This window comes from Lutjanus erythropterus, chromosome 5 (assembly GCF_056507025.1).
Source record: "Lutjanus erythropterus isolate fLutEry1 chromosome 5, fLutEry1.hap2, whole genome shotgun sequence".
Lineage (NCBI taxonomy): Eukaryota > Metazoa > Chordata > Actinopteri > Lutjaniformes > Lutjanidae > Lutjanus > Lutjanus erythropterus.
The window spans coordinates 9208829-9232015 of NC_139321.1; the positions used below are offsets into that span (position 1 = coordinate 9208829).

A 23187-nucleotide genomic window follows, 5' to 3' on the forward strand; every position below is an offset into this window, starting at 1 on the left:
GTGTGTCATAGCTGGGGGCTGCTCATGCTATTGTCTGGTGAAGTGTGTGTGAGCATGTTGTCCACATGTGGATGGTTTTCGAGGCCCTAAAGGGCTGCTGCTGTTACTGGAGGTGCTGATGAACAGTGATTATGTTTTAAATGGCACACCCATTACGGCCAACGCCTTCGCAACGAGAGGATGTGTCTTTGAATTGAAATGTCACTCCAGCAATTACATATTGCACACTGATAAGGCATTGGCATTTCTGTCAACCAACCAACCAACCACATGACCAATCAGGCAGTCACATATTCAGAGTTTTACATTTGTGCCAACCAGGGCTGGACAATATTGCTTATAAATACTGTCTTGATATTTTTTATATGATATGTATCTTGAACAGAGGTTCTCTATTTTTTCTCAGCCAAGGACCTGTTATAAGATTGTAAACGTGCCAGGAATCCTTTCATGTATGTGGAATAATATGACTTGGCCTTTTTTTTTACAGTTCTACTTAATTATGTAACAGAAAAAATATATTAAAAAGATATTACACATGTATTAAAATATTTGCAACATGTCAAAACAGTGATGATGTCTGTGTGAGCAGTGGGAGGAAGATTTATATATATATTTATGAAGAATTATAGATGAGAACATGATCTATCAGCTGTTTTAGATTTAAAAATTAAATACTATTCGTTGAACTATGAAGCCTTTTGAAAAATATATCAAGATTTTTTGATATATTTAAATTTATATAAGGGATAATGTACAGTGAGTGTGTATTTGTTGTGAAATAAACCCTGATAGGGTGGTGCATTATTTTGCAATAATGATAAGCTCACTGTACACTGTCCTCCTTATTACATAACTACTTAGAAAAAAAAAATCTAATGTAAAAGATTAATCTAAAGTCATTATTTTGATTTAAAGATGATTTTATTCTTTCCCCACAATCTATGATCAGGACTTCATCCATAGCAACGGTCTGATTTTCATAAATAACAGACCTTACAGTGCTGTAATTGACCAATCTAGTATTTAACAAAGCCATATAATTAATCATGATCATTTAAATGAATAAATCTGAAAACTTTTCATGGACCTCCTGGCAGAGTGCCATGGACTCCAGGGGGTCCCCAAACCCCTATTTAAGAACCTTTGGTATAGAATACGATACAGTGCCATAGATTAAACAACCCAACAGTATATAAAGTAGTTAAAATCAGCTCTGGGGGGTGCATTTATCTACACAATGACAACTTCTAAGTAAATTTTGATAGAATACTTGCATACTTTTACCTCAGTGAAGATTAAAAGACAGAAGTTTTCCTTGCAGTGGAGTATTTTTTTTATAGTGATATAGGTATTAGGGCACAAAATCAAATATCACCATATTTTGACCAAATACTACCAGATTGAGGTAAAGGCAAATAACATAACAGTTAAAACAGTCTGATAAGTTCAGAAAATTACACCATTTGGCTGAAAAGACCTTTACTTTAGGAAGAACTTTACATTACTGTTAGAATTAGTGTTAGAATTTATTATTTTTTTTACAGCAATTGCTTACACTGTGTGATATACAGTACATCTTGACATGTTAGTGCTTTGTGAGACAAAATCGAATATCTCAATATTTTTGACAAAACACTTTCATATTGATATTACAACAATATTGTAGTGATGGCTACTGAGATGAGATTTATTTGATAAATAATCATCAGTAATGTGGAGATAATGACTACGTGAGTAAACAGAACAGTGTGGTAAGCTCAGAAAAAAAAAACACTTTAGTGTAATGCAGCTTTTAAAACCAGGCAGAGACAACGCTTGTGCCTTATCATTATATAACAACATCCAAAATCTAATGATATCTAGTCTCATGTCATGATATCAATGTAATGTTGATATATTGCCCAGCCCTGATGCCAGCACACTCTGGTTTCCCCCTCAGCAGCAGTGAGTGGTCAGCGGTCGCTGCTGTACTAATTATCTGTATCAGCTGTTGCACACTCACTTTTTTAATTTTCGCACTTGTTGTTGTTAACTGGGCGCTGCATATGGTGTTTTGGAGATCCAAAGAAGCTGCTCGGCTCCCTGGCTCCGAGTCCCATCATTATTTTAGTGCAACTTCCTGACAATTTAGGCCCGGAGTGCCAATTGTGAGGATGCTGCCGTTTTGCTGTCAGCAGCTTCCCATTGTCCTGAGTCAAGAAACCACTAACAAAATATCTCCGCTTGTGTCTAATAATTTGTGTTTTTCTGAGATTTGAGTGATATTGCATGGCCTTTGGATAGCGCAGTGCTGTGCGAGACAGCGGGGGAGTTCTTTTTGTTATCCAGCCCTGCATTATTTATGAATTTTCATTCCAGGAATGCAGTAGCCCCTGGCACTGTAATGCTCCTTTCTCCCATGGAATCGCTCACACGCTTCCCTCATGCCCCTACAAGTTTTCAGCAAAAACTAAATTTTCCTTAATAAAATTGGGGTCATGAATTAGTGAGAAGGACAATGTGAGATGCATCAGAGGTTGTTTATAATGTTGAGTACAACACTTAATGCTGCAGTCAGAGTTTAAGCTCACAGGCGATACGAGGCCCAGTGGGAGTTTTTATCCCCCTCTCTCTTCTCTCTCTGCGTGTCCGTCATATGGTAAGAATGTAATTGCTGGAAAAGCATAAAACGTGTCAGAGTTTTCGCCTCCCGCTGATAATTTCAAAGTAAAAGAACCCGTTCCAGTTAGGCTAATCATCAGGCTGGTGGACCACGAGACTTGCACGCACAAACACACACACGCACACACGCACAGACACTTAGAGATGTAACCATTGTACAACTTCAAATATTTACCTTCTTGCTGCAATACTGCTCCATCCTCAAGAGGAATTGTTTAACAAATCCTGCAGTGCTAATTAGGCTTTCCTCTACTCATTCGTCTGTGGTCGGCCTCTGCAGTGAGGAAATTGCCAGCGCTGCGTTTAAAAAAAAAAAGTGAAATACATAAGGAATATAATATCACAAAATGACCCTATAAAAATCTCATAAGGCAGCATAGGCTCAGTGTTTACAGTTGTTACTATAAATGCACTTAGCAAAGCAAAGCATTCTTGGCTATATTACATTTTCAGTAATGATAAGCAGCAGATATGAAAAGCTTTGGTCCAACATATGGTTATTATTATTGCAAATATTAAAGGAAAGAGCCCTGTTTTGAACTCTTTCACAGAAAAAGGAGTGTTTTGTTTCATACACATATGTGTTTATGATAAACAGAGTTTCTTTCCAAAGTTAAATGATATGTTCTGAGATAGAAATCTTTGTAAAAGACTAAAACTGGGCGATATGTCTTATAAATAATATCTCAAATATGTAAGCCATTCCACAATTACAATATATAGCTCGATATACACATTTTCTCTAAAATAATGTTCCATAAATAATCAAATAGTGCAAATATATGTTGATCTAATAGAATATAATGCATTGTTGTAGGTTAAACTACTACAGTAAGACTGGACGATGTTGACAAAATACCTTGATATCAATATTGTGAAAATATTGTTGAGATGGCTATTGGTGCTTTAACAAAAAATGAACACAATGAGAGCTTTGATAAGTAATCATCAGTAATGAGGATAGGATGACTAATTGGGTTAAATGCAAATAACAGTTTGGTAAATTACATCACTTCACTGTAATGCAGCCTTTAGAACCAGAAAAAGACAACACTTATGTCATATCATGATTTATTACACAGCTTTGTTGAATACTCGATTCTGATTGGTTAATTACAAGTTTCTAAGGTCTGTTATTTTTGTATAGCAGGGTGTTGCTAAGGGCTGTTGCTATGAAGACCAGATCAATGCTATAGGTGCAGTTCTGATCATAGACTCTGGAGGGACAATAAAATAATTTTTAAATCAAGAAAAATACTTTATAATTAATATTTAGTATGAAATTATTGATTTCTTTTGGTAAACAACTGTGTAATATGTGGGATAATGTACAGTGAGCAGGTCATTATTGTGAAATAAACCCTGTCTGGGGTTTATTTATCCCTTATATAATAATATCCAGAATCTAAGACTATGTCTAGTCTCTTATCACAATATCAATATTAGGACTGCAACCAACGATTATTTTCTCAATTAATCATTTATTTTTGCATAAAATGTCATGCTGGAAAATGTCAGTATTTCCCAAAGCACAAGATGACGTCCTCAAATGTCTTGATTTGTCAACAACCGAAGACATTCAGTTTATTGTCATAGAGGAGTAAAGAAACCAGAAAATATTCACTTTTAAAGGCTGAAACAGGGAACTTGGACATTTTTTCTTGATGACTCAACCAGCTGTTTGGTGTGTAAAATGTCAGAAAATGGTGAAAAATGAATTGTGACTTTTCTTAAAAAATTACTTAAAGGAATTCAACTATCAAAAAAATGACTAATTTTATAGTCGATTAATAATCAGTTATTTGAATACTTGTTTTAGATCTAACTGATATAATGCTGATATGTTGCCCAGTCCTCATAAACATAATGTGTTTCATGATAAACTGTATTTCTCTCAAAAGTAAGATAATCAATAAAATGTTTTTAGATATAAATCTTTGTAAAAAGACTCCATGTGTTAACATGATCTGAAATCAAGACGTCTCCTGTTGGATTATTTTTAGTGCCTTTTTTCACTTTGTAGCTCTTTGTGGCGAAAAACATTTTTGTCGTCTTGTGAAAATCATGCAAGCCTCCTTTGTTTTCTTTCTCTTTATGATAAAGTATCCAAATACGATACTGTTTATTTTAGTGTTGAAACCAAAAGCAACCGCAGCAACAGAGAAACTGACAGAAATAGAATCAAAACCGAAATCACCTTCAGTCACCGATGCCGCAAACGCACACACACACACGCACACACACAAGCACACACACATGCACACACACATGCACACATAGAGCATATGCCCGAGGCGCTCTTCTTTAAAGTATTTGGCTATGTCTCAACTGGCATCTCCAGCTTTCTATTCTCTCTTGTCTTCTTCCATTGGGCTATGGGCAAGAGTCAAGAACTATATACAGTTAAATAACAAGCGGGGTGTGTTATGAGAGATTTGTATTGTGAAAATGCAGTCACAGCCTCCCTCCTCTCTCCTCTACCTTCAAACTAACTCACCCCCTCCAGCCCTCTCCACCCTCCACACTCCACCCCTCTTCTTTCATATTCCAGTCAGAAGACAGAAGGATCAGAGCCACAAGAGGCTTACTGGTCAAGCCCACTCTACTTCTCTTTAAAATATGAGATTAATTTGTCAAGAGGAGTGTGTGTGTGTGCGTGTGGGTGTGTGTGTGTTTGCATGTGTGTGTGTGTGTGTGTGTGTGAAGAGGAGTGCTGATGAAACACACCTAGCTGGAGGGCTGAGATGAAGGAGCAGTCAGAATGATGCTGATTTAAACGTATGGTAATTTTTGAGGACTTAATTTGTGTTGTTGTGTTGTATTGTATTGGACTGTATAATGCACAGGGCTGCAACTAACAATTATTTTATGGATTGTTCTGCTTAATATTTTCTCAGTTAACGGATTAATTATTTGGTCTAAAATGTCAGCAAATTGTGAAAAATGTCCCATAGTCCAACCTGATGTCTTGTTTTTGTTCGACTGAGCTGCACAAACAACATATCAATATATGGATGTTGTGATGTAAAACTATAGATATCACATTAGATTTAGGATTTATATTTGTTGTTTATGCCTTGTTGTCTTTTCCTGGTCACCCACTCAGTCATTATATCCATATTACTGATAATTACGTATCAAAAATCTCTCTCTTGCGTTAATATTTTGTGATAATTCTGTCATAATATTGATGTATGTGGTTAAAAATATTGTAATGTTTGATTTTGTCAATATCATCCAGCCATTCTTTACGTATTGTTGGGTAGATTATTTTACAGCGGTGCATTATATTCTATAAGATCATCATGAGTTTACATTATTTTAGAATTTACACAGCCTAAAAATACTGAGATATTATTTTTAAGTCATATCATCCAGCTCTAATTTACTGGTTATTTTCCTAATTGCTGTAATCAATTTGAGTATTTGGTCAAAAATGTCAGCAAAGTGGGGAAAATGTCCATCACAAGCTCCCATAGTTCCATATGACGTCCTCATGTCTGGTTTTGTTTGACTATCTGTTCAAAAATCAAAGATCATTATTTATTTTGCTGTCTTAGAAAACAATGAAAACCATTTAATATTCACATTTGAGAAGCTTGATGCTGTGAATGCATGACATCTTTTCTTAGAAAACACTTTAACACTTAAAACTTTTTAATCAATTATGCTAATTGTTGCAGATTGATTACCTGCCGATCGACTAATCGATTAGTGGACTAATATGGGATACAACTAATGTTCATTTTCATTAGCGATTAATGCTGTATGCAGATTATTTTCACAAATAATCGATTAGTCTATAAAATGTTAAAAACAAAAACAAAACAAAAAAGCTAATCACACGTCCTCACAATCAAAAGTAACGTTCAAAAGACAGAGACTCTTTATTAACTGTCATAAATCACAAAGAAAAGCAGCAAATCCTCAACAAATGTGACATTTTTTACTTGAAAAATGACTGGAAAGATTAATTAATTACCAGAATAGCAACTTTAGTAGTAGTAACTTTCTTTTGATTGACTAATTGATTAACGACTAACCATTGCAGCCCTAGATTAGGCTCTGTAGCTGCATTAATCGATTAAACGACTATGAATCGATAATTAAATTATATGCCAACTCTTTTGATAATTGATTAAGGGGTTTGAGTATTTTTTTTTTAAGAAAAAAAAGTCAAAATTCTCTTATTTCAGCTTCTTAAATGTGAATATTTTCTGGCTTCTTCAGTCCTTTATGACAGTGAACTGAATATCTTTGGATTGTGGACAAAACAACACATTTCAGGACGATTTGAGGACATTTTCCACCATTTTCTCACATTTTCTGGACCAAACAACTGATCAATTATTCAAGAAAATAATAAACAGATTAATTGACAGTGAAAATAATGGTTAGCTACGGCCTTAATATTGATACCAAGACATGAAACTTGTCTTTTATTTTGGATGTTGTTATGTATTTGAGGATGTCACCTTGGGCTTTGGGCATCAGTGATCAACATTTTTCACCATTTTCTGACATTTTATGCACCAAACAACTGATCAGTTAATCAATACAATGATTGACAGGTTAATCAAAAATGAAAATAACAAAAAGTTGCAGCTACAGTTACAGTAGGTTGTAAGGTGTCTTCTGTTGTTTCCTTCTCCTGTTTTGTATAGAGTACATACACACACGTGAACCATAACTAATATCTAAGCAGGCACACACACACACACACACACACACACACACACACACACACACACACACACTCTTGGCACTCTATCTCACTCAGACACACACATACACACACACAGAAAGCCGATGCACACCTACAGGGACACATTTCTCACCGTGAAATTTTTATTAATCAAGTCAGTGGACAACTTTAGAAGAAGAAAAATCAATTTTTGTTTCTTCCCCAATTTATTACCACATAAATTGTCCTTCACTTGAAAGTGCACGTCTTAGCTTTGGTGTCAAAATAATTAAGTTAAAATCCATTATATTTGCGTTGATTTTTTCCTGCTTTTGTTGACACGGAGGACAAAAGGGAGCTGGCCGGCTTTTACAGACAGCTTTTCACCTTCAGTTAAATCAATGCGGGGGAAATTATCAGGGAAGGATTCTTTCACAACCACATCTATCAAACACCCAGAAAAACTTTGCACATCATCACCATCAAGACAACTGGTAATTAGACTCCCACACATTCCTTAGTAGCTACTGTAACAAGGTGATTGATCTGGAAGCGACTTGACCACACACCTGCTACGCATTAGTCCACAATGCAACATCAACAACACATTTAACACCTACATTTGCACCTCAAGACCATGATTAATACCTCAATATGAATAAGTTGCATCTGCAGCTTTGTTGCATGGGTGTGAAGTGATTTATTTAGCAACATAAAATACAGTGATGGTATACTGTACATCTCTCCCCTAAACGAGTTCATCTGTTTCCTGCTGACTGGTAAATAGCCTCATGTGTATCATCAGTAATATTCATAGCTCTACTTTCTAGATGATCATGAATTATTAACTCATTGAAAAGATGAATTGCTCCAAAACGGTGCTTGATGCATCCCTGCTGGAAGCCATGTATACAATACAATACGGTACAGTACAATTCAATATGTTTTTCAGCGTGTTGCAGGGGAGTTGTTTTGTTGTTAAAGGTTTAATTTCAAAAACGAGTCTTGATGCACCATGAACTCTGGGATGTATTTCAAGTGCGTGTATCGTTGCCCAAATTGACTTCGAACTGCGGAGACACATACTCTCCTCTGATTGCCAGCCAACACGCCAAGCCAAACTGCACAAAGAAAAGTGATTCGAGCAAAGAAATACCCCCAAATCTACTCCAAGAAAATCGTGGCAGCAGCGTGCAGCCATTTCTCAACTAAAGCAGACCTAATGCATGTTGTCTGCAGATGTAACAATCCTGAAATCCCATATTTTACAGCATGCACTGCATGTCATCCTGACCCGATGTGCCGGGGAAAGGAATTGTTTGGAAAATTCACATTTTGTTCTCTTTAACGCGCCCAGACGACACAATGATTCATCTGACAAGCAACAAAATGAGAAATGCAAATTGTTAAGCAACACGCCAGATGCAGTTTCGCCGAGCAAATTTTAAGAAAGAAAAGGGCTGCAATCGAAAATAAGATAGGGGATAAATGAAAAACAAAGCGCAGTATATGATATTGAAGAGAAAAGTGCTTAAACTGACTCCCCGCCATTTCTTAACTGCAAATACATTTTATAGTTTGTGCTATTGATTTCAAGCCTAAATGATTTGTTTATCTAGAAAACTGCTACTCCTCTTCTCACTGATATGCATCTTATACATGCAGGAGGCAAAAGCTTCTGGGCTGAAAACATCACTTAGGGTTCTAACAACCATACAACTTGCCTGTGTTTCAATTCCCTCTATTTCTCTGAGAACATGCTTAACAAACTGTATACCATAACCTTGAGGTGCATTTATGCATTTCTATACTCTGAACAGTGTGGAGAGAATGTATTCAGCCCCCACACATCTCCGCTTATCATCTTATAAAAGAGTGCCACCGCACAGTTTGTTCCCGACCGAGTCCTGTGGCATATGGAGCTGCTCGTCTCTTTGTTGAGAAGCGTTTTCCTGTGCGGCGCTGCTCAATGCCTCAATCGTCTGTGTCCTTAGACTGCAAGAGGCCAGGAGAATCAGAGAGGAGGTGACGGCTGGGAAGAGATCTGAGGAGCAGGAGGAGCCGCAGGGACCGCTCAGGACTCTGGCAGTGGGAACACTCCCCCCCATCCACTCACAGCCCAAAAAATCCTCCTCCTCCTCCTCCTCTTTTCTCACATACTCCTGGGTTTCTCCAGATGACAAGCGTCACGTTGTAACAGTGTAGATGGAAGATTAGCCCACTTAGCATTCAGAAATCAATCTGCAATGCTGCTCAACAGCTAGTAGTAGATCTTTTCAGCTACTCCTCTGTACACAGGGCTAATGCTCTTTACTCACTCATTTCTCTGTAATCAACAACTTCATAAAGGAGATGCGCAGGAAATACTGTCTAAATCGCTAATCACCAAATCCAATTTCTGGAATCAATGCGATTGATTTATCAATTAATCCTGCATCTGCAATGCTGCCACTTTGCTTTGCTTTGGGTGTTGGAGGTTTTAGCGGTCAAATGCATTATTGAAAGAGGCTTTTTACCAAGCAGTGGCTGATGCAGAGAGCTTAGGAGGTTGTCAGTCTTGATGTAAAGCTTTATTTGCAAAGCGAGTTAGTGTGAACAGCCTTTTAGTCCTGCTAGGAGGACAGTGACATGAATTTATCTTGCGAGAGAGGAGGAATATCAAATGTGTTGAATAAGGCTTTGCCTTGTCAGGAATATTGATTAAGTGGTTTTGGGTGGTGTCTCTTGCTCCGCGTGTGTGTCTGTGTATTTGTGGTCAAATGCCTGTGTGTGCCCCTGCATGTGAATGTGATGTTGTGCGTGTGAATGCACATACGGACAAGCTCGGGTTATAATGTATCACATGTCACAGAGTTACGTAATTAGGATTTTAAAAAAAAGTCTGTAACTGTATTTCATTACATTACTGTATTTCATTACAGTTACAGAAAAAAGATGGAATCAGATTACTGATATATTTAGTAAAAATGAGGATTAGACCTATATACAGGATTACGATTGGTCCTTCTTAAGTCCCGCCCCTTTTTGCATTTTGCACCAATGACAGTTGAGCAAGCATGGCACCTTGCCATGCACCACTACAGCACAAGTCATGCCTTCCAGCTGTGAAAATACTGTCATCATCCAAGGGCTCAACATCTAATCAATGAATCATTTACTGATCAGACCAACTGCTAACAATAGATACACAGAAATCCAGTTAGCTAGCTAACCTGTCAATTAGGGATGCACCGATACCACTTTTTTTCAGACCATAGTTAACTATACCATTACATTTTGTAGTAAGTTACTTTACTGATTTTGTGTTCTTCTTAAGCTGTGCAGTTTACTGTGTATATGATATATTTCAGTATATAATAATTTCACATTATTATATAACTTTCAGAATTAGATTTACTATTATAAATGGTGTTATATATGATAATTATTTCATTATCATTTACAGCATTTTAACTAGTATTTTAATTTAACATTTTACATGTGTAGTATTTAAGTTTCTTCTTCATGTCCCTCTTGTCTAAGAGCTAATTAGTTCCTACTTGTCATTGTTTAGGGGGGGACAGGTATGAGTGTGGTGCCATGTGTGCATCAGTTTTGTTGGCCCCGCTGTGAACCCCAGAGTGAAGTTGCGTGTCCTGTGCTGTCAGGCCGTTTTGGTGAAGAATAAGTTCACAAAGAGAAGTTGTAGCAGTTTATTACGAAGAAAAGATGGTTACAGACTGGTGGCGGCGGTGGTTTTTTTTTTCACATTCAACAACTAGTTTACACCCGCCGGGACTTGTTGGACAGCGGCTGGCTGCGGTCTACAGGTGGACTCTGTGCGTTTATTTCAGTTTTACATGGACTTACATGGGATTTTACGGACAGTTTTCAAAGTCGCTGCGGTCATTAGTGGATGATGTTGAGGACAGCGAGTCTCTGATGATGATGACGCGTCAAAAAAAAGAGGGTAAGCATCAACAAACTTCTCAAACTCTGCATCATGGCGGTTCTTTAAATGTTTACTTGTATCGAGACGCTACTTTTCGTGACGTGGTATCGCTTGTGGGGAATCAGAGTAGTTTTATGAGTATGAGTACGTGAGGACATTATCGTACCAATGCTGGTATCGGTATCGGTGCATCCCTACTGTCAATACTACTTGGCTGCTGTTACTACTATCACTGAAAAGTGTTTTGTAACTGTAGGCGCTGATGCTGGTGCCGGAAACATCCAGAACATACATCCAAGGATCTGTCAGAGAGCGAGGAAGGAAGTGGGCTCATGTGACTAAACATAACATGAATAAAACTTTAATATTACTTTGTCCATGGTGATGATTTCTGTCTGAGTCATGCCAGATAGATTTTCATCAGCTATGATGGTTATTTAACAGTCAAGATAACAACTCCCATGAGCCCACGCTATTTCACAATGTCGTCTCACTACATCTTTTGCTATTGTTTTATTGTACTGTTTTAATGCCCATAGGGGCAGAATTGACATATTGTGCATTTAAATGCACGTAATTACTACTGTGAATCTTAACACGCATTTGTGCATAACAAAGGAAGGAACAGCTGGACGAACAATCAATAAACAACAAACATAAAACATCATATTAAGCCAAACAATTTAACCATATAGGTATTGAGGTAATCTGAAAGTAATGGAAAATGATCAAGTTAAAATGCTTTATTATTGTGATATTTGGATTAGATTCTTGACTTGATTTTTTAACAGATAATCAGTAGTTGTATCGGAATACATTTTTAAAGTAACCTACCAACCCTGCATACGAGGTGTGTCCAACGTATTCATGACCTTTTTGTGTTTTTTGTTTGCCCTTTTCGCCTTTTGAGGAATCAGCAGTGGGCTTTAGATCAGAGAGAAGGAGTAGAAGTGGATATCATGAAAAGAAAGCGGCCGTCTGGACAGAAGAAGGAAAAAAAAAAGCTTTACCTTTAGTCGAGATCTAAAAGAAAGAAGAGAAGTTTTACAGATATAAAAACAGCCTTTGAAAAGTTAAAGCTTTGCGACTCCCTCGCTCTAGGCCACATTCAGAGGGCATGAATAGTGTAGGACCTTATGGATTTCTCCACGCTGCTCAGGCATGCTGCTCCGATGTGGGATTTGACCCATGTCCACTATAAATAGTCAAATGGTCCAGGATGGTTCCCCGGCTCCTGACAGCTCGTGACAGGAACCGATCTGCTCCTCTGTGGTCACACACACACACATACAATTTTTTCCTTCTGCTTGTTGGTCATGCTTTCATTCCAGCGCCGGTGGGCACACGCTCAGACTCGCCAGGCCATTGTGTCACCTATATGACTTGATTTGTGCATACAGGCATTAACCTCGGATGCTACCGTGTGAGGAATAATGGAGGTAGGCAGCGCACTCGAGGCTGAACAGTAAAGACGCTGCGACGGCGCACAAAAACAACGTGCAAAGGTTCAAATAGTCTTCGCTGAGAAGTCCGGTAAAGACTGTGTTGATTCTGTATGGCGTGTGGGTGTTCAAGTGTGTTGTTTGTCGGTTAGTGTGAAACGTTAGAAGTGTGTGTGGGCGCAGGGGCAGTGAGTGTGTGTGTCCGTCTGTGGCTGATTGTCAGCGTGCATTTCATCTCTGAATCTTATCAGGGATGCTGTATGTATGGTGAGGTCCAGGCTCGTGCATGCGTGTGTGTGTGTGTGTGTGTGTGTGTGTGTGTGTGTGTGTGTGTATGTGTGTGTGTGTGGGTATACACTACAGTATGTGTTCTGCTGGTAAACTCGGCATTAGCAGCAAGAGATTTCAGGCTTGGTCAGCTATGAAAGCACAACTACGTGACGAGAGTGCTGCCGCCGCCCACAGATAGCCGGCCCTTATCCACTAATTAAAACCCTCTATCACTCCATGTCTCACTTGGCAATCTCTCTATCCTTCAATTCTCCCCATTTTCACTGTGAAATCTCTCCATCTCTCATTATCTATCCATCACTCTCTTCATCCTCGTTCTCCATTCATCCCTCCCTCCCTGCTCTCGGCAGGCGCTGAGGGCTCCCAGTGGGCGGTGTGCTGTTTTGTTGTGTTTCGGGTGGTTTAGGTATAACAGGGTCCTGTGGGTCCTTCAGGGCCTCTCATCTGAGGTGTCCCCGTCATAATGCCTGAGGAGCTGCGGTGATGCTAACGAGGAGAACAGATAGATTTTTTAATCCCAATCCCCCCCAATCTTTCTCAGACACACACACACGTAGACACAGATACACACTCCAGGAGAGGCATCCCTCTCTGACAGCTCACTGTTTACTCCCGTAGGACCTGTAGCCTGGATCTGCATTTGCAGCAACAGACTGCGACTCCATTCCTTCTGATGATTAAGCCGTCATAATGGTAGACAAAATGCAAACCTGCAAACAACACCGGGTTTGTCATGACTTCACTACGGAACATCTGCGTTGACAAGTTTGCATTTTATGCCTCAGGACGTATATATTTTAGAGCCAGACTGATATATTGGTCAGCCTAACTCAGCTTAATCAGTCTTTATTTGTTTTGGCGTGCATTATTTATTGTTTATTTTGATTTTATATGAGATTTTTACAGAACATAATGCAGACTTTTATTATAGGCAGCATTTTATTTTTTTTCGTAGGTCAAGTTGATACATTTTTTGTTTTGTTTTTAGACATAGGGTTTGGCCAATGACCAGCACTATTGTCCATAGCGATGTATGACAGTCATCGACCGCTGAGCCCTCTACCATTATAACATCATGATTTAAAACCGTCCCCACAGACCTACTTGCAGGTGATTGAGTAAAGGAAAAACAGCTTATTTAATCACACTACTTACTGCCCAGTGAAAGCATGTTTTAAGGTGCAAAAATCAGAATTATTATTTTCTAAAATGTATTTATTTGTTTTTTTTAATTAATTTTGAATTATTTCAGCTGAAGCAAGTAATATAAATACATCATTATGATTTTTCACTGTGGACATAGTCATTTGCCAGTTAAATAGTTAAATAGACTTTGCCCAGCCCTATTCGATAGTCATTTATTATGTGGCTTTGTTAAACATTTGATATCTGATGAGTCAGTTGCAGCGTTCTAAGGTCTGTTGTTTCTCAAAAGCAGACTGTTGCTATGGAGAACAGACCATTGCTATGCAGGCAGTTGATCATAGAGTCTGGAAGAGCAATAAAATCATTTGAAATGAATACAATCATTTTTAATAAGTAGTCGCGTAATGTATTTATGTGTTATTGTGATCCAGCACCCCTCTGCTTTGCGTTTGGCTCCTGCATCACCCTGTTTGGTTAATTTTTCTATAATGAACCACTCACTGTACATTATCCTTTACTTATAATTATCATTGAAAGGTTACTGTTTCAGTGTGCTGAAGTCATTTTAGATGTTATATGTAAAGAATAATATACACTAACTGGGTCATTATGGCGAAATAAGCCCAGACAGGGTGGTGCAGACCTGAATTACCTTGAATGGGTTTATTTCACAACAACAACCCATTTATTACGCGGCTACTTACTTTAACATATCCATAATTTGATACAGAATATTCATTTAATAATTATTTTACTAGTTTGATTGATCTGATTGCTCCTCCAGAGTCTATGATCAGAACTGTGTACATAGCAATAATCCGTTCTTTTTACAGAGGCCTAAGAATGCTGTAACCAATCACTGTCGACCAATCAGAATCAAGTATTTAACAAAGCTGTTTAATAACTGTTGTTTATGCATACATTATATGCAAATTTTCTTTTCCTAAATAAATCTAAGTCCAAAATTATGATTATGCTTTTTTCCCTAGTAGTAATCTTTAATAATAATACTAGTGATAATAATCTTTATTTATAGAGAACTTTTCAAAATTGACATTACAAAGTGTTTCACAAAGGGCAGAAAAATAAAACAGGCAGGTTTGAAAGTCACATAAAACAGCAAAAATAATTTAGTATAAAATGGCAAGAACCTTAAAAAAAAAAGAAAGAAAGAAAAAAGTTCAAAACAGTTAAAACTCTCCGATAAAAAGTATGTTTTAAGAAGGGCTTTAAAAGACATCACTGACTCGGCCAACCAGATTTCCTCGGGCAGATTGTCCCAGCGCCTCGGGGCCCTGACTGAAAACGCTCTGTCCCCTTTAGTTTTCAGCCGGTCCTGTGGAGCAGACGACAGACCTCTCCCCGAGGACCTCAAGGTAAGTCCTGGCGTGTGGGGCACTAACAGGTCCGTGATATACGAAGGGGCGGAGCCATTAAGGGCCTTAAAAGTCATCAGGAAAAATCATGTTTCTCAGTTCTGGTTAAAAGCCAAATACATAGCAATAGTCTGTCGTTCCCTGGCCTGACTTTGTTTGAAGAGCCACAAACAGAATAAATAATTCAAAAATAGTGCTTGCAGAAATAAAACACCTTAGAATGCTGTAACCGACCAATCAGAATCAAGTATTTAACAAAGCAGTGCAATCAATATAAGTAAAGAATAACTCCCTAATATCGATATCAGCATTGGCCCCAGAAAATCCAGTGTAGGTCAAGCTCAAATATATATCTCAAGGTTCCTCATCGTCATTCCTGTGGCTCGCGCGGTGTGTTTAGTGAGCGGGATTAGCTCGCCTCTATGCAAACAACCTTCTTGGAAATGTGCAAAGGCCAGAGCTAACAAAGATAGTAGCTGCTGACTCACTGGGGGTCTCCGGGCCGTTATGAAAATAAGAGCCTCTCCGCATGGTGGAAATGTATTTGTAATCGCGGAACTATACTGTATCAATAATCTGAGGAGCTAATATTGTTGGATGGCACTCTGCTCTCCCCATCCTCCTTGTTTATTTACCAATGTGAAACTCAATTTCTCTGCAGCTGCCTGGCCCCAATCCGCTCCCTCCCTTTCTCTTTTTTTTTTTTTTTTTCCCATTTTGCATGCTCTCTCTTCCCGTTTGTCATGATTCCGCCACATTCGTTTGAGATTGCGGAGCGTAAATCGGTTTTGACTCGTCCTCATGGTCCTTGCCCGTATGCGTTGGCGATCTCTCGACCGTGCTGTTTGTGTCGTTGTTTGCTGTTGTTGGACATCTTAGCGACCCCGCCCCTCTGGAGATGACTCTGAGCGCAAATCCTGTTTAAAAGCAACTGTGTATGTGAGCCTCTATCACTTCTATAAGCAGATTTGCACAAACAGCCCACTGGCCTGTGGTTGCACTGTTCGAGCAAATGGATGGATGGGAGAGGGATCAAGTGGGTGAAGAGTCCCATTAGATATTATTGCAACTGTGTAGCCGTGGATTATCACTCCCGTGTGTTTGTGCGAAAGAGAGAGCGATAAGAGACTGAAAGAAAAGGGTTAGCAGGCAAGGAGGAGGGTAACGATGTAATGCAATGCATGTGTTTCACTCAGTGTTGTCACTTTGTATTAATTTTAAACCAAGCGGTGAAGAGTTCATTACACACTGATGAATTATAGATTAGAATTAAATTAGAAATAAAATCACACAATAACATATACATACATTGTCACTGCATACAGCCACTCGCTGTTAATCCATTCGTAGTGCTAAACAAACTCAAATGTGATGTGTCTCGAATTAACTGGATCATTACGACTTTTCTTTTGAAAAACAATGTTGTAGGGGAGACCAGGGATGGTAGTAACACTTTGAGCATCAGTTTCTCAGTGGTTGTTGATGCTAAATCTCTCAAACTTTGGTACCTGATGCCCGTCTTTGTCTATTACAAATAAAACTCAGTTGCACTGTAAAAGATCATACAATAATTTGGTGGAATCAACTAATCTTTTCTGATTAACTTAATGTACATATACAAGTTTTAATTATTCAAGTTAATCATTATTATTATTGTTGTTAAATTAAGTTTCTAGAAGAGCATGATGAGCAAATTACTAGACTTCCCATTATACAGTGTTTGAATTAAAACTCTGTAATACCCTTTTTTATAGTGTGAAGAAAACATAGTAGTTTTTATACATAGATTATTTGACTGTAAGAGTTTGTTTGGAATCATTGATTTTAAAATTCAGTCAACTTAAAATTTTAAGGCAGCCCTGAGATAAACTTTATTTTTTAAAGTTAAACCAAATAATTTAATTTTAAAGGGTCAGCATCTACACAGTCAGAGGTTATGTGAGTTAATGTTAAACAGAGTTCTGTCGTTACAACTTACCCCACTACTGGGGGTGGATGTAAAAGTGACAGGTAAAAGAAAGGTCCTTATAGAAAAATAAAGAACAAACAGTTTAGAATAAAGTTGATTATTTAAAGTGACAATAACACTTGAATCTGTGAGTTTTAGAAACCAAATTAGTGAGTCAGCAGTGAACCTGATTTGCTATTATTTGGGTGCTTGACAGTTCAATGCTTTTTTAAATGAAAGTTAAGGTTTTCTTTATTATACACTTTTACTTTAATGAATTTAGGAATGAATTTAGACAAGGCAACTTTGTTTATGTAACACTACTCAGACACAAGACAATTCGAAGTCCTTTACAGGAGCAGAGAAATAACAAAACGTTAAAAGAACATTAACGTTTCATTTAAGAGACCGCAAAAACAAAAGGCAAATGCAAGTCAATAAATTGTTAAAACATTACAGAAATTGCATTTACTTAGCAGTCTTTTAAATGAATCAAATCTAAAAAAGAAATAGTGAAGACATTTAGCTTGAAATAACGAGTTTCTGCAACTTCATTTTCACAATGAAAAAGAAATGGGAGTGTCAGATTTTTATGATATCACCGCTCATGTTTCTGATTGGTAAATGTGACGGAGTTACAGCTAACCCGGTGTTAAAACCCTTCCCAATCTCCCCTATTTTGTGTGAATAGTTTATCAATAAATAAGTGTCGCTTTGAGAGCATACACAGTACTGTACTGTGGTTAACGCAGTAGGTAGTGCATGCATAAATTATTGAGGTTATGAATTTTACATTCTTTGGTCTTGCATGGAGATGATTAAGATCAGTTGTTCATCACTGGCAGACAGTATAGTGATGCAATCAGTTAAGCACTTAGTAAGCTTCAGTGAGGGATCCCTCAGTGCACCCTGCGGTTCACTGCTCTACACGGACATTAAAAAATGATGAGGGGGATGATACAAATCTCGTAGCGAAGGTTTTGAAGATTCCTGTGTTAAAAATTAACTCTAGCATGGTGCTAATTATTCCAACAACCTCAGACCTTTTTTTCTGAGGCCATCCATGTGTGTTTTCCTTGAATAGTAGCCCATAGCGAGCTTTTTTGCGCCTGCTGTGCCCCAAGGTGGCTATTCCTCAATCGCAAATCAAGGCTGGTGTTGCACTCAGGTGGCACATGCTGACTTGTCCTACAGAACGCCTGTGTGTCTGTTTGAAGTGAGCTTGGCTCTAGGAAACAACCTCCAGGTTTTGACATCAAAACCAAGAATCAAACCCCCTAATGGGCACCCCACTGTGGGCTAGAATTAGCGAGAATAACCCCCGCCAGCAGGCTTACTTCTCTAAATGCAGGGGCCTCGGAGGACAAGATGCAGGCTGGAAAGCGTGTAAGGTAGGGGAAGAAGAGCGAGGATGAGAGGGAAGGAGGAGAGCTGGACTGGTGCAAGAGCGAGGGATGTTGAAAGATGAGTGAAAGAGGGGAGAGGGATTAACCAGGAGAGAAACCAGACAGTATTTCACATTGCACATGTCAATATACAAGCAGGAGTACATGTACGAAGCAAAATGTTCACCAGACGGTCTGTGTATGTGCACACACGACGGGGGAACAAGATGGAGTGCCCGTGTGCAGGATTGCATGCTTTCATTCTTGCATGTAAGCGTGTGACAGACATAAAACGGGACAGAGAGCCTCTGTAGAGACAGACAGCAGTCAGTGCCTGCAGCAAGCTCAGAGCTCACAGGGTAATGTATACTCGCTCCTCGCCGTACCAGAGAGAAGGTGACACCAGTCAATCCCATTCTGACAGGGCAGCTGAGATAATAGCGGGCTTTGATTCCCAGCAATAACTCCTGCCAATCAAAGTGAAAGGCATCGTGATTGCAGGGGAAACTCAAGTGTGTGTGTGTGTGAGAGAGTCGTGGGAGCTTACAGTATGCTACGGCGTGGCTAATTGGAGGCAAAATGTGGTTATGTGTTTTGAAGGTATTGTTGTGCTTTGTGTTATGGTTGAAAAGAAAACACAAGAGCTGGATGGAAGGAGAGACAAGATCGTCTGAGCTGCACTCGTAAGGGTTTCAGAACGGCGCCGCCTGAAGGGCTGAGGTTCTACCAAGAACCATTTGCATCTGAAGGATGTTTTTTGAGGAAAGGGTTCACCAAGAGTTCTGTTTAAGACTAGGGGTTCCATTAAGAATCTTTTCATCCAAGGAACCCTTGGAGTTCTTGAAGGATTGTTGCAAGCATGGCTGTTCAAAGATGTTTTCCCAATTTTACATTTTGTTAAAATGATGGATGACCACCACATAAAATTCAATAGATAGTTTTTCCTCAGTTGTAGAAGAATATGGTTCTTCGTAGACAAAAAAAAGGATCATAAGTTAAACGTTTCTTGGTTGAACGCCCTGGGTTGGTTCTTGCTGAAACCCTTGGAATATAAAAGAGTCCTTGGTAGAACAAACTGGGTGGGTTCTTGGTAGCACCCTTGGACTGTGTTGCACCAACAAATATTAATTTAATCTAAGATTAGTTCAAATCAGTTTCGTGAAACTAGCTTCAGAATAATGTAAATCCAGATTTAAAATTTAGCAGAGCTCTGTTGCACAATTAAAAACTATTCTCAGTTTAATAAATCCAAGTTAAGAAATGCAAACCAAAATGGAAGAGCTTAATCAATATGGAGATGCTTGCCTACCCAAATTAAAATAGATAAATAAAGAATAAATTTTAAATAAAAATAAGTAATAGAAATACATAATTTTGGCTGCTCTATATTCCTTAAAAAAAGTGACGGCAACATCAGTGTTTGCTATCTAGCTAAAAAGAGCAAAAGAACATATTTTTAGCTAGCTTCAAAGTTGACAAACTATTATACTGTTTGCTAGCTAAAAAAAATAGTTAGCCTACTCATGGTTCGGTAGATAAACTCTAATGTCTCCTTTGAGAAAAAAAACCTGTTGGCCAAATTATCAACTTGAGCAAAAGAAAAAAAGAGATGCATCGTAAAACTCAAGTGGGTTGAGTCTGTCCCTTAACTGTCTTTGAGGAAGTTGATTATTGTCCTCAATCCATCTTAAGAAGGGCAGCTGTTTAAAAGGTTAAACCTCCTGATTTGTAAGTTTGAAATTAATACAGATTACATTTCAGATCAGAGTTTAAGGTTTTGGTGCAACAGAATTAAATTTAATCTGGATTTGAACACTGAAGGTTAAAGAGACGTTTAAGTCTAATCCTTCTTTTAAGCTAGTTTCAGAGTTTGGCGCAACATAATTTAAAGTTAAACTGTGATTGTGAATGGGGTTTAAAAATCCGTCCTTGTCGGTGCAACTCAGCCTTAGAAGGTGGAGAGGTTCTGAATAGAACCCCCAGAGAGTGTTCTGGGTGGAACCTCTCATAGGACTTTTCAAAGATAGTATAACCTCTAGACAGAGGTATATATAAAATGTTCTACCAGGAGTCAGAAAGGATTCTTCTATGGGGACAAGCCAAAGAACCTTATATGGTTGAAGTTAGCACTTTTGTTTCACAGAGTGTGTGATAATGTCTGCAGGGGGTGAAGGTGTGTGTGGGATGAATGTGGCCCATTTTTTGACTGTTTGCTGTCAGGGGTCAGCGGGTGGTTTGTGTGTGTGTGCGGCCCGTGCGTGTGCTTGCATGGCGGGAATGAGGAGGGTGAGCGCGAGGCCAGGGGAAGGAGTCTTTCAGGTGGAATAAAAGCATTACTGCGGTGGTAGAAAGGTCAGCTGTAAACTTGTATCAGACTAGTGGTGATCACCCTGTGCTGCAGATCTCTGAGGTATTGAGCAGGCACGCTCTAATGGCTTTGATATATGGACTACAGGACTCCCTGAAGAGGTCAATACCATAGCACTTTGTCTCTATGAGCAATGACCCTCTCAAGCTCCATTTAGAAGCTTTATATCTGCAGGAAATAGGCTGGAAAGGCCTCAGGCGGGGCACGGTGAAAGAGAACTAATATGAATGAAGTATTTTCTAATCACTTCTTCTGTGCTCTAATCGTTGTCCCAATCAATCATTAGTTATGGCGACATAAGCATATTGTGCCGGACGTTATCAGAAGCAGATTTTGATGTGGTTGAGAGAAGAACAAGAGAGAGCCTGAGCGGAGTAGAGCCTCCACAAGAGCTGATTTATCGTTACTCCGTTCGGAAGGGCAATGACACTGGAAAGACTGGTGTCTAATAGTGTTTCATCATTACTTTAGAATCTGGTGAGTCACGGTGTTTAATGAGAGTGACAGACGTGGGGCTCAGCTACAAATTTGTTGATTTATCCGCAACTTGTCAATGGTCGTCTGTAGAAGAGAGATAAACAGAGAAAAGAGAGAAAACGGGAACCACAACTGACAGAACAGAGAGCCGTGCTTGATTTTGGCCAATTTCTCTTCAAACACATCCGGACATAATGGCCACCATCGCGGTCCCTTCTGAGTGTATTGATTTGGAACTAACCTTTGGTGTGAAATATGAAAGGAGCCAAATACTGTTTATGAATGTCTGCTGTAATTGGAATGAGCAGATGTTGCAGTATTGTTCTGCTGTGTTCAATAACAGACTTCTTGTGCTATTTTTCTTCTCTACCCTGTCTGTTCAATCCCCTGTTTCCTTTCATTTTCCTCCACTGGCTCATCCCTCTTCCTCCCTGCTGTCCTTTCCTGCCTTCCTCGCTTTACCTTTACCCGCTTCCCTTCCACGTCTCTCACCTCCAGACTCTGTGCTCTGTGCTGTGGCTGTGCTGAGTGACTAAGCGGAGCCCCTACAAGCCATGGAGGAGATGGACAGTAAACCCTACCAGCCGTTGTCGAAGGGGCGCCATGAGATGGAGATGTCCTACACCAGCTCGTCTGACGAGAGCGAGGACGGACGCGCCCACCACCGCTCCTACACCTCACGCGAAACCTTGCCTGACTACACGCACGAGCTGCGCCTCACCCTCGGTTCGCACCGGGAGAGACAGAGCAACTACAGCCAAGCCCAGCCAGGTAGCACGCTCAGGGCACTCACAGTCTGCATGTACTTACACACAAACCGCATATGAACACAAACACGGTACACTCTTAGAAATAAGGGTTCTCAGGCTCGTCCCTCATATGAGAACTCTTTTTGGCTCCTGGTAGAATCTTTCATAAAGGTTCCACGTGTAACGCTTTTAGAGATTTCTAACACATACCCAGAACCATCTGCGGAAGGTCTCACCCAGAACCTCTATGAAAGGTTCTACAGAGAACCTTATTATGTAATGACTGCGCCCAAATCCCTCTCTGGGGGTTCTGTCCGGAACCTTTCTGCCTTCTGTGGGTGTTAACAAGAACCCCAGGGTGTTCTCTTGAGAATCTTTTCATATTCCTAGGGGTTTTATCTAGAACCCAAAAAGGGGTTTCTACAAAAAACTTTTGTCGTTAACCCACCAAGGTAGGTTTTATTCAAAATCTTTTACTCTACAGGGGGTCTACTGAGAATCTATTTATATTTCAAGGGTTTTATCCAGTACACGCCCATGGAGTTCCACCAAGAACCTTTTTATATTCTCAGAGCTTTATATAGAACCTACATAGGGGGTTCTCCCAAGAACCTTATGATGATTTTATGTAAAACACATTCAGGGGATTCTACCAAGAATCTTTTCATATTCCAAAGGTTTTATCTAGAACCTGCAAAGGGGGTTCTACTAAGAACCTTTTGACAT

At 39.1% G+C, this 23187-nt stretch overlaps 1 protein-coding gene across 1 annotated transcript in view; it reads left to right on the forward strand.

Annotated features, from left to right (window-relative positions):
- The window catches only part of tenm1 (teneurin transmembrane protein 1), a 259840-nt gene that overhangs the window by 2730 nt on the left and 233923 nt on the right, over nucleotides 1-23187 (forward strand). Inside the window, exon 2 of the mRNA XM_084718704.1 lies at nucleotides 22211-22483. Within this exon, the coding sequence (XP_084574830.1) occupies nucleotides 22267-22483 (217 nt within the window). The 5' untranslated portion in view covers nucleotides 22211-22266. The remainder of the gene's footprint in view (nucleotides 1-22210; nucleotides 22484-23187) is intronic.